The sequence below is a fragment of the Calidris pugnax genome, unplaced genomic scaffold, assembly GCF_001431845.1.
Source record: "Calidris pugnax isolate Ruff unplaced genomic scaffold, ASM143184v1 scaffold27, whole genome shotgun sequence".
Taxonomy (NCBI): domain Eukaryota; kingdom Metazoa; phylum Chordata; class Aves; order Charadriiformes; family Scolopacidae; genus Calidris; species Calidris pugnax.
The window spans coordinates 11,177,117-11,188,177 of NW_015090893.1; the positions used below are offsets into that span (position 1 = coordinate 11,177,117).

General features: G+C 40.6%; 1 protein-coding gene across 2 annotated transcripts; it reads right to left on the reverse strand.

Moving 5' to 3' along the window:
• Positions 1–1,576: 1,576 nt before the first annotated feature.
• MRPL22 (mitochondrial ribosomal protein L22) lies at positions 1,577–10,993 on the reverse strand. 2 transcript variants are annotated; one of them, XM_014948068.1, is made up of 7 exons: positions 10,957–10,993; positions 10,749–10,794; positions 6,664–6,799; positions 4,657–4,722; positions 4,053–4,130; positions 3,152–3,221; positions 1,577–1,870 (listed from the first exon to the last, which is right to left on the reverse strand). In XM_014948068.1, exons 1-7 carry the CDS (start codon positions 10,982–10,984, stop codon positions 1,659–1,661), a joined length of 636 nt encoding a protein of 211 aa, XP_014803554.1. In that variant the 5' UTR covers positions 10,985–10,993; the 3' UTR covers positions 1,577–1,658. The 2 variants fall into 2 exon arrangements, with proteins under 2 accessions (XP_014803554.1, XP_014803552.1); XM_014948066.1 differs by lacking the exons at positions 10,749–10,794; positions 10,957–10,993 and adding exons at positions 8,659–8,704; positions 8,789–8,816.
• Positions 10,994–11,061: the final 68 nt, after the last annotated feature.

Sequence of the window (11,061 nt, forward strand, 5' to 3'; positions counted from 1 at the left end):
AGAGATTCATTATGACAAAAGGGCTGAACAGCAGCTGGCAGAGCCAAGCACAGCTGTTTTTCATAGTATAGCAGAAACAGTTCTTCAAACGCACATCAGGGACTACAGAGATAGGGAGTTTTATCAGGAATATATTTTTCAGACAGAAGTTACTAAATTGTGGCTTTAAAGCAGGTAATGTGTTCATAAGTGCACTGCAGAAAAATAAGCACCCATTAATAGTATTGAGCTATGCATGTACTTCTTGTGTAACTTCACAAGCCTCTAACCCTCTAACATCATGAGACCCTTTCTTTGGTAGCCAAAAGAAACAACTGTATGCCACCTTCATTAAGGCAACAAAGATAATTTGTTTCCTAACAGGAACTGTCCCTTTGCCATCATTCAAGTATTGTTCAAAGTAAACACATGTAAGAAAGACTCACACCATGAGTTGGTGTGACAAAAAGATCCAAGTGAACTAAGCAATCTACCTCTCATTCTAGTGTTCCCAGAATGCAACAGAAAGGTCTAAATATCAGGCATTTGCATAAACAAGCAACTACTCATTCTCTTTTTATGCTGATGTTCATGATCTCTGACCATCCGAGTTGAAAATTTGACTGGGTGAAATGAGATTCCCCCTTCTGACCTCAGTCTTCTTCAGTAACGATAAAAATGGAATTGTTTTCAGAGACCTGAAAGCCCAATTTGTATATGCAACAAGACATTCCATATTAAATCCACGGAGCATTTTACTCCTCAACATTACAAAAGCAATTTATTTTCAGTGCAGTCTTCACCGAGACAGCCTTTTCTCCATATTGTGCCCATTCCCCATACTGAGTTTCCACAGAGACCAGCCTGAACTCCACGCACACTTCAGACTATTAATGCCATGGTCAGAACCAAGGCACAGTTCCAACATGCTGCAAGTTTTCACTGCCACTCCCCCTCTCTGACAAACTAAACATTGCCATCTACTGACTCTGTTCAAACCTGAACTTTAAATGTTTCTTTTATTCCCCACTCCCACATAGAAAGCTGAAGATGCACAACAGAGTCTGTGAGGAAAGAGCATTATGGCCCAGATACAGAAACCATAAACTGATGTCTGATAAACTCAACTATTATTGTTATTGTTTTGTTCCACTGTTGTATCTACTGCAAGATGTCAAATTTTAGTAATTTGGTCCAAGTCTTGACCTTGTAGCATCACTGTCAGGCACATATTTTCACAATACAAGACCTAACCATACATAACAGGCAGCTGTGTGAGTTGAGGAGAACCACAGTTCCTTAAAGCTTTAGAACAGCACTGTACATTCTAGATTTGATAGTCCAGGGTAGAGCTTGAATGCTGTGGTCCAAGTAACTCAGAAAAAGTTGTTGCTTCTCCAAGATTTTTCCATACCTATGGCTTGACAAATAAGAAAAAAAGCCTACGATCACTCTTGCATCACCCAGCTCCAGCAGCACCAAAGACGTAACTAAAACATGATTTTAATTATTCTTTTTAAGATTTTTCCATACTTGACAAATAAGAAAAAAAGCCTATGATCACTCTTGCATCATCCAGCTCCAGCAGCACCAAAGATGTAACTAAAACATGATTTTAATTATTCTTTTATGTAATTACATTGTCAAACAAGAAATACCTATACAGTCACAAAATTTTGTCACAACGTATTAACAAGGGTTCTACTTCGCAGCTGCTGCACATATTCTTTTGCTTGGTCAAACCCAGTGGTTGGTGGCTCTGGAGGAGGAGGAGGACCTTCCACCAACTTCACAAAGTAATGACACCTGGGGATTTTCATGATGCCATACATGCCTTTGCCATGGTAACGAATCCGCTTCGTATAACGGCCTCTGCCCGTCAGTGACTCAGCTGAAGAATAAAGGCGAGAGGAGAGAAGACTATTCAGTCAGAAATAAACTACTACACATCAGCAACTGAGACAGAAAAAGGCGAGAGGAGGAGAGAAGACTATTCAGTCAGGAATAAACTACTACACATCAGCAACTGAGACACTGTCTTGCCAGTATTTTTCATGGCTGGATATGAAAAGTTAATTCTATTCAGAATCCTCTCCTCCATTTTTGTTCTGCTACGTTTAGCAGATTAGTGTTATAGAGGGACCCGTGAGCTGAATTAACGCTCTTCAGGAGCGCCAAAAAGGTGAACTGAGAAAGCGTGTGTGCAAAGATAAATATATAGTAAAAAACAAATCCAAAAAAAGCTACACGGAGTGCTTACTAGATTATACAACTCTTCTGAAGGTGGTATTAATTCCACTGCTTTTTAGTAGCTTGTCTCATGAATTCCTGTAGAAATCTTACAGGCTTCATTTTCCCTCCTTTCTCCCTTTATTGCATTCATCACAGGAATTTTCATTATCTACACATCCAGTCCTGCACTAGCAGATAAACCTTCTTATGGCAGAGGCCTGGAAGGCTCCAAAGAATTCTAATCAAATCTGGTCTACAATCCAGGTTACTTTAAACTTCCGAGATCAGCTTAATAACATTTATACCATATTTGGCAAAATGGGAATTTTTTTCTTTGGGCCTAAAAACACCTACAAGTAAACATTTCTCTAGGCAAGAAAACGCTGTAGTTATTACAAGATTATCCTGTAATCATCTATAACAAAGCCTTTTTAAAGAAGTCTACTGTCAATTTTCATTTACTTTTAAACTGTTTCTAAGAGAAGTTCAGATTCTGAGCCTGCAAATCTAGTAGTACCAGCCACGGACAAAGCTTCCAGCATTTATGTTCACTGGCAACATTAGAAAGTAATAACAGTTTGTTTCTTGGTCTCCTATAATCATGTCAGGCATTTTCCTCCTCAGGACTTTGTGTTCACATAAGAAGCAGAAATTCCACCTTCAGATGAATGCATCTTAAAAACAATGTACCCAGAGAATTCCCAAACACCACCAGTCACACACCTACAGTAACTGATGGCTGAAAGCACAACCACCCCTCTAACTTCAGTTGTGCTAAGTTAGAAGCACGTGTCTTTCATGTTTTGGTAAAGATAAGTTCACTAGAAACTACCCTCTACTCACTTCTGCCAATTTGAAGCAACAAAAAAATCTTAAGGTTAAAACTTTCCATAGGGTTAGATGACATATTTCTACACTAAGGTAAGAAAAAAAAATGTACCTATATGTAAATTTGATTTGAATTCCACATTGTGATTTCTCACTGCCATTTCCTGAGCTTCTAACAGAACCTGTAACAAAAGGAAAAGAAATGGAAATACTGAGTATGAATTTAAGAAATGCTATTTCTTATCTCTAGATAACACAGAAGAAATTGCAAGTTTAAGTCAGTTACAGAGGAAGCATTCTACAGAGATCAAAATTGGTAAGAGACAAACATCTTTTACAGAAGTATGTGCTTTGCATACAGACTGAAAAATCTTCAGGACAACTTTATTACATTTTTGGGGAGAAAAGGGAGTGGAAAAGATGGTTCCCACCAGCATTTGTCAGCCTTCCACCCATGGACCTATGTCTAATTAAACACCAGACTAGAAACAAATTCCAAGGTAAGTAAAAATCAACTTAGGCAATTCAATATTTTCAGGTAATACAGAATACTTCTTTGTCATTATGCCAGAAATCAATGTTTCAGCCGAGAAAACAAGTAATTTCAGACTCCTAACAACTACAGTGTATGAAAAGCTTTCATGTCTTTACAGAACTTGGTCCTTTCCCTGCTGATATCCTTCCTTTCTTACCGGGTAAGATGTACACAGATGTAACAGTCGTTAGTGACGTGGATTCTGTATTATTTACCATGAACTTAACCCCAAGCATCGTTAGAGAGGATACTCATTTATTGTCAGTACAAGTTAAAACAGCCAACACAAGTGACCTCTGCACATTCCTAAGTCCCAACGTGACATCACTGCTACAAAAATATGTTGTTTGAATGTGGTCCCAACAGGCTTAATAGAAACATAGAAAACAGATACAGAAACATCCCCAAACATCTGGTGATAGGCACTGATTTTAAAGTTTTCTTGAAACTAGGAGTGTTAAAGAACACTACTACATACCTCTTTAATCACCTTTGCTCCCTTTTTATCACTGAATTCCAACTGAGCAAGAGCCTGATCAATCGACATTCCTTTTATCTGCAACCAAAGCATTAAAGTTAACTTTGGCACTTAAAATATTTCCCATCTCTTATTCAGAAGACAGCATTTACATTATTTTACCATGTTAAAGAGCAAATCAAAAGGCTTATTTCCTTGATTACCATTTCTTCAATATAATATCTTACATACAGATTTCTGAGCTAAATATTGAGTAAATCTTGATAAAATATTCAGTTATTTATTTTTTTTTGTTAAAGAGAGTAACAGCCCATTACTATCCTTCCAAGTTCCCTTTGAGATCTACTGCTAAGCAGAAACCAACACAAAAATTCTTCCACAGAGCACAATCTGCATGTCATCCTGGGTCCACATTCGAGACCGTACTAGGATAAAGCAGCTAAACCAAACTACAACCAACTGTTTGCCTGCACAGATGCACCCTCTTCCCCAGGATTCCATTATGAAGATGTTGATTAGACTGTGATTGAACTAAGCTATTAAGGCAAATACAGCAATTAAATTCTGCGTCTAATGAATACAGTACAAAGTACTTTTTGCTTACCAGTTTTGCCAGATACCACATCTTATCTTTGCTATACTTTATTTCCCTCCGACAGTGATATATTTCCTAGGTGCAAAAAAAAGTTAGAGGATCAGTAATTGCTGTGAATACAAGAATGGAACATACACATCTGCTCCACAATTTATTTCCTAAGAATAAAATGACTCCCCCTACTATACCATGACATATCAAATCAGGCATACCTTTGACATTTGAAACTAAAAGTATTAGAGTAGCTAGTGTACAGAAAATTTTAATATAACCTTATGAGAATTTGCTTATAAACAGAAGTCCCTGAAAAAGGTTGATCAGATGATTTTTCATCTTCCTTTCCTTTTCTCTTCTCCGTCGTTAGAAGCAGTCTAAGACTGACATGCCCATTTAGTCTTAAAAACATTACACTGCTGTCAAGTCAGCTTACTGGGATAGCAACTAAACAATATTACCAAAATGAACTTAATTAGCTCTTCAGAAGTGAAGACAGTTTCAAGTTTGATTGGCATGAAGAGCCGTCTCCAAAGACCCATTTAACATTATTACTGTACCAACAGGGACCAAAACTAGCTAGTAACATTTAACATCAATACAAATTTGAAAGAGATGGCATTCTTTATGAACAGGTAAAAAAACTGATTTAATAAGCAAGTTGGTCAATAACTGCATTTTAACATGCATTGCATTAGTCAGCACAGTACACAGCATGTATTTCTACGTCCTAGGCCATAATATTCACAGAAGTGATGTGTGTTCACTGCCCACAAAGCAAATGTCAAAAAACCCCCTGTTCATTTGAGGTGAAAATACTCTGCTGAGCAGTATGCCTAAGAGGCCACAACACATTAATTCCTAGTGAAGAACAATTACAAAAATGGAATTCCAAAACTATCAGTTCTTTAGAGTGGGGAAATACTGAAGAATTCATGTAAAATTCTCCCAGGTCGTGATGCAGAGAAAACTGCACTGATTAGACCCTTCAGTGACCAAATTGAGAACATCTAGTTTTCATGCCTGACTTAAGTTGCTTGCTTCTGTTCACTTGTAACTGTACTTCCCAGTTATGAAGTGACCAAGAAGAAAGGAGAGGGAGAAACAGGCATAAACCTGCTGTTACCAAAAACTAATCTGTTATTACTGCATTTTAAAAATTGACCATGTTATTTATGGTGATTTTTCCAAAAGCTGCCTTGAATGGCCAGCAGAAGGCCCTACATCAAACATACAGGCAACATAAGGATTTTAGATTCTTTGCTTCAGTTTACGGTTTAGTAAAGCACAAGTTGTTGTGCAACAGACTGAAGAAACAACCCCACTGAACAGTATTAAATGGTTTCCTAAGGAAAAAAAAACCCTCCTGCAATCATATGCCACATGTCCTTCCCCACCTAACTGTAGAATCTCTCAAACCATAGTAAACATTTCAATCAACCACTATGACAGAAAACAACCTCTGAATGGCTTCATTAAGGGGAGGTCACAGCAAGAGGCATCACATTATCAGACCTCAGAGAATCTATAACACAGGGAAATTAAGAAATGAGAAGAGTATGCACTCTACTGTTACCTACATCAAAACAGGCACCACTAGTTCCACTACTCAAGGAAAGTTACATTTATATCTTTGTGCACAGAAGCAACAATATAATCACATTCTTCTCTATTTATTTACTGTCAGTACAAACAGAAAAAGTGTATAATGATACATCCTTGGCAACTTCTACCTCCTTGTAGTTCAGAGATTTCTACAAAGAGAGGGTGGTACCTTTGCAGTTTGCATCACACATTAGGAAGGTGATCAGCTGCAAACAGCTTGAAGCTCTGGTATAATTTAGAAATGGAAAACATTCTAAGCGATGTTAACTTTTACAATATAGATATGCCAAACTGACTAAAACCTTAAATGACTAAGCTATCAAACTAGTGCTTTGGGGAGTCACCCAGAGGCAGTGACAATCTGTTCAGAAATTGCTAAACATAAACAGGTAAGGAAATTCCCAGGTGCATCCTTACAGCTGGTCTGCGAGGTTCTCCAGGCAGCTGTGGAGGGTAGACAACTCTGTTCTTTTTCTCCCACTTTTCAGATTTCTGCAGAGATGTGCTTGTGTGGATGCATGACAGAGGAAAAGGGCTTCCGGATGCTAACCACCTGCAAGACAAGACCACTCCTGAACTGGAGTTCTTTGTCCCTGCCCAGTTTATCTGGAAAATTGTAAACTTGCCTGTCTTGATAAAGAGAACGACACATTTGACTACTCAAAATAAAACAGTTCAAGTCCTCTATAGTTCACATTGAAAGGGCTTTTTAATTCAACAAGAAGCCTCAGGTTCCTAACGCAAACCATGAACCACAAGTGACGTTGGTAGGGCATGAGATTCCACATTTAGTGTCCCCCAGTCATCACACACAGACACAGTGACCCATTTGTTCTTACGTGGGGTTCATTACTCACACAAATAGTTTATATCTTCTCCAAGACTAACCGATACTTATTTAACTTTTACCAACAGTGTTTTTAGCAGTACAATTTTCCTAGTTTTTCAAGGGATTGACTATCAACAAAGTATTAGAAGCTTATAAACATTCTGAAATCCAGAAAGAAAGATATTCCAAACTACTTCCAAATTTCAGTAACAGCTGAGACAAAAAAACCCGAGTTTTCAGTCAGTTTTCTCACCTCAGATTCAGAAAAACCAAGCTACATTTTGCCCCCTGCTGACTAGATAAAAGCAGTACTGGGTAGTACTGGGCAGCCGGTCGTAACTACAGGAAAAAGATGAGTTCAACAGCAGATATTGTGAGTTTTACTAAGGCTTGAACAGCTTCATGTGGGTAGTCAAACTGTACAGCATTTTAAAAATGACTGGCAAACAGAACACATTGATTAGTTTCAAAAGGGCACTGTACACCATGTTCACATCCTATCAGTAGCATAGGACACACACTTAAATGTTATAGAATATTTTTTCAGATATTTACTAGAAGTGATTTATTTGCTTAATATTTAAGAATTTCACTCATCAAGAGAATTCATCACCACCAGGCAAAATATCATCAATTAATACAGGAAAATATTTGACAAGTGAATATTATTTTGAAAATCAACAACTTAAGCAGTAATGAATTAAGAATTGTCTTCCCATTATTAGCAGAACACATTTATACATCCAACAAATTAAGGAATCTTACAATTCCTCTATTTTAAGATAATCCAACCTCATGTGAAGAGCAACTATTTATCATAGCTTTGGGAAAAGAAAAAGGATGCAAACACACTGTAAACAAAAGAAAACAGTGACAAGCAACAAACAAGTACACTATCCATGGGTAAGGGGAACAGGAAAGAAAAGAGCTGAGCACCTTTCTAGAAAGAATCATGCATAAGGACTAAGCGGGAGACACACAGACTAGAAATAAATAAAACAAAAAATTAAGACATAACTGTTAACTGCAAGGCATCAAGCAAAGCACAGGCAACACAAGCCCATTTCTTCTTCCTTCAGTGACACAGGTCTCTGCAGTTTACTTCTACGGGATCTAGCAGACTAAAGCTCTGCACTTGGAGAATCTAAATCAGCCTTTCTTCTGAAGTCAGGGATACAGTCAGCAGCGACCAACGCTCCCCCAGCACAACTTTGCCATTCCTCCAGACCCAGGGGAAAGACCAGCAACTACAGAAACGCAATGACTGGGAAGAGCACAGAGGGGACTAACAGGTACTATGTTACTGTGACCTGCGCCATGAAGTCAAAGGAAATCTGGATGCCCGACAGAAAAGCATGAGGAGAGACACCTCCATCCTGCTACAGCCTCCAAGTTCATTGAAAGACACCACAGAGACACGGAGCGACCTGTCCCCCACAGCTCTGGGGCAGCACAAGGTAAGAAGCCACCAAGAAGGCCGAGCCTCCAGCCCCGAGGACCCCAGAGGGAGGTGGCCCAAGCCCCCTGCCCAGGGCACCTGAGGGACGGCCCCTGCTTCAGGAGCGCGGCTGAGCCAAACTCACCTCTCCGGCCGCGCCCAGCCGAGCAGACTGCGCGTCCAGGCACTACCTGCAAGAAAGCAGCACAATAAGCAAGGAAAAAGCAGGCGAGAACTCCCAAGACCAGCGCTATGTTCCGTCTCCTCAGACTTACCCGCGTTAAGTGCCCACCGCGCCGCCATCTTCCCCGCCTCGCTTGACGGCAGGCGCTCTCGGCGCAGGCGCAGTGAGGGGCGCGGTTTGCGGCGGTTTGCGACGGCGTGCGCGGCGCTTGGCGGTGGCGCCCGCGGCGGCTTGGCGGGGAGCGCGGGGCGGAGAGGAGCGGCCCGGGGCGATGGCGGCAGAGAACGACACATTTGACTACTCAAAATAAAACAGTTCAAGTCCTCTATAGTTCACATTGAAAGGGCTTTTTAATTCAACAAGAAGCCTCAGGTTCCTAACGCAAACCATGAACCACAAGTGACGTTGGTAGGGCATGAGATTCCACATTTAGTGTCCCCCAGTCATCACACACAGACACAGTGACCCATTTGTTCTTACGTGGGGTTCATTACTCACACAAATAGTTTATATCTTCTCCAAGACTAACCGATACTTATTTAACTTTTACCAACAGTGTTTTTAGCAGTACAATTTTCCTAGTTTTTCAAGGGATTGACTATCAACAAAGTATTAGAAGCTTATAAACATTCTGAAATCCAGAAAGAAAGATATTCCAAACTACTTCCAAATTTCAGTAACAGCTGAGACAAAAAAACCCGAGTTTTCAGTCAGTTTTCTCACCTCAGATTCAGAAAAACCAAGCTACATTTTGCCCCCTGCTGACTAGATAAAAGCAGTACTGGGTAGTACTGGGCAGCCGGTCGTAACTACAGGAAAAAGATGAGTTCAAGAGCAGATATTGTGAGTTTTACTAAGGCTTGAACAGCTTCATGTGGGTAGTCAAACTGTACAGCATTTTAAAAATGACTAGCAAACAGAACACATTGATTAGTTTCAAAAGGGCACTGTACACCATGTTCACATCCTATCAGTAGCATAGGACACACACTTAAATGTTATAGAATATTTTTTCAGATATTTACTAGAAGTTATTTATTTGCTTAATATTTAAAAATTTCACTCATCAAGAGAATTCATCACCACCAGGCAAAATATCATCAATTAATACAGGAAAATATTTGACAAGTGAATATTATTTTGAAAATCAACAACTTAAGCAGTAATGAATTAAGAATTGTCTTCCCATTATTAGCAGAACACATTTATACATCCAACAAATTAAGGAATCTTACATTTCCTCTATCTTAAGATAATCCAACCTCATGTGAGGAGCAACTATTTTTCATAGCTTTAGGAAAAGAAAGAGAATGCAAACACACTGTAAACAAAAGAAAACAGTGACAAGCAACAAACAAGTACACTATCCATGGGTAAGTAAGGGGAACAGGAAAGAAAAGAGCTGAGAACTTTTCTAGAAAGAATAATGCATAAGGACTAAGCAGGAGACATACAGACTAGAAATAAATAAAACAAAAAATTAAGACATAACTGTTAACTGCAAGGCATCAAGCAAAGCACAGGCAACACAAGCCCATTTCTTCTTCCTTCAGTGACACAGGTCTCTGCAGTTTACTTCTACAGGATCTAGCAGACTAAAGCTCTGCACTTGGAAAATCTCAATCAGCCTTTCTTCTGAAGTCAGGGATACAGTCAGCAGCGACCAACGCTCCCCCAGCACAACTTTGCCATTCCTCCAGACCCAGGGGAAAGACCAGCAACTACAGAAACGCAATGACTGGGAAGAGCACAGAGGGGACTAACAGGTACTATGTTACTGTGACCTGCGCCATGAAGTCAAAGGAAATCTGGATGCCCGACAGAAAAGCATGAGGAGAGACACCTCCATCCTGCTACAGCCTCCAAGTTCATTGAAAGACACCACAGAGACACGGAGCGACCTGTCCCCCACAGCTCTGGGGCAGCACAAGGTAAGAACCCACCAAGAAGGCCGAGCCCTGAGGCCCCCAGAGAGAGGTGGCCCAAGCCCCGCTGCCCAGGGCACCTGAGGGACGGCCCCTGCTCCAGGAGCGCGGCTGAGCCAAACTCACCTCTCCGGCCGCGCCCAGCCGAGCAGACTGCGCGTCCAGGCACTACCTGCAAGAAAGCAGCACAATAAGCAAGGAAAAAGCAGGCGAGAACTCCCAAGACCAGCGCTATGTTCCGTCTCCTCAGACTTACCCGCGTTAAGCCATAAGCAAGGAAAAAACAGGCAAGAACTCCTAAGACCAGCGCTATATTCCGTCTCCTCAGACTTACCCGCGTTAATTGCCCACCGCGCCGCCATCTTCCCCGCCTCGCTTGACGGCAGGCGCTCTCGGCGCAGGCGCAGCGAGGGGCGCGGTTTGCGGCGGTTTGCGACGG

What these genes read in the sequence shown, in the direction of transcription:
- MRPL22 (XM_014948068.1), bottom strand. Translation starts at nt 10,984, where the DNA reads ATGGCGGCGCGGTGGGCAATTAACGCGG. An exon ending in GAGAACCTCGCAGACCAGCT is followed by an intron (nt 4,723 to 6,663) that starts GTAAGGATGCAC and finishes TTTTGCACCTAG; the next exon opens with GAAATATATCACTGTCGGAG. An exon ending in GAGCAAAGGTGATTAAAGAG is followed by an intron (nt 3,222 to 4,052) that starts GTATGTAGTAGT and finishes CTTTTGTTACAG; the next exon opens with GTTCTGTTAGAAGCTCAGGA.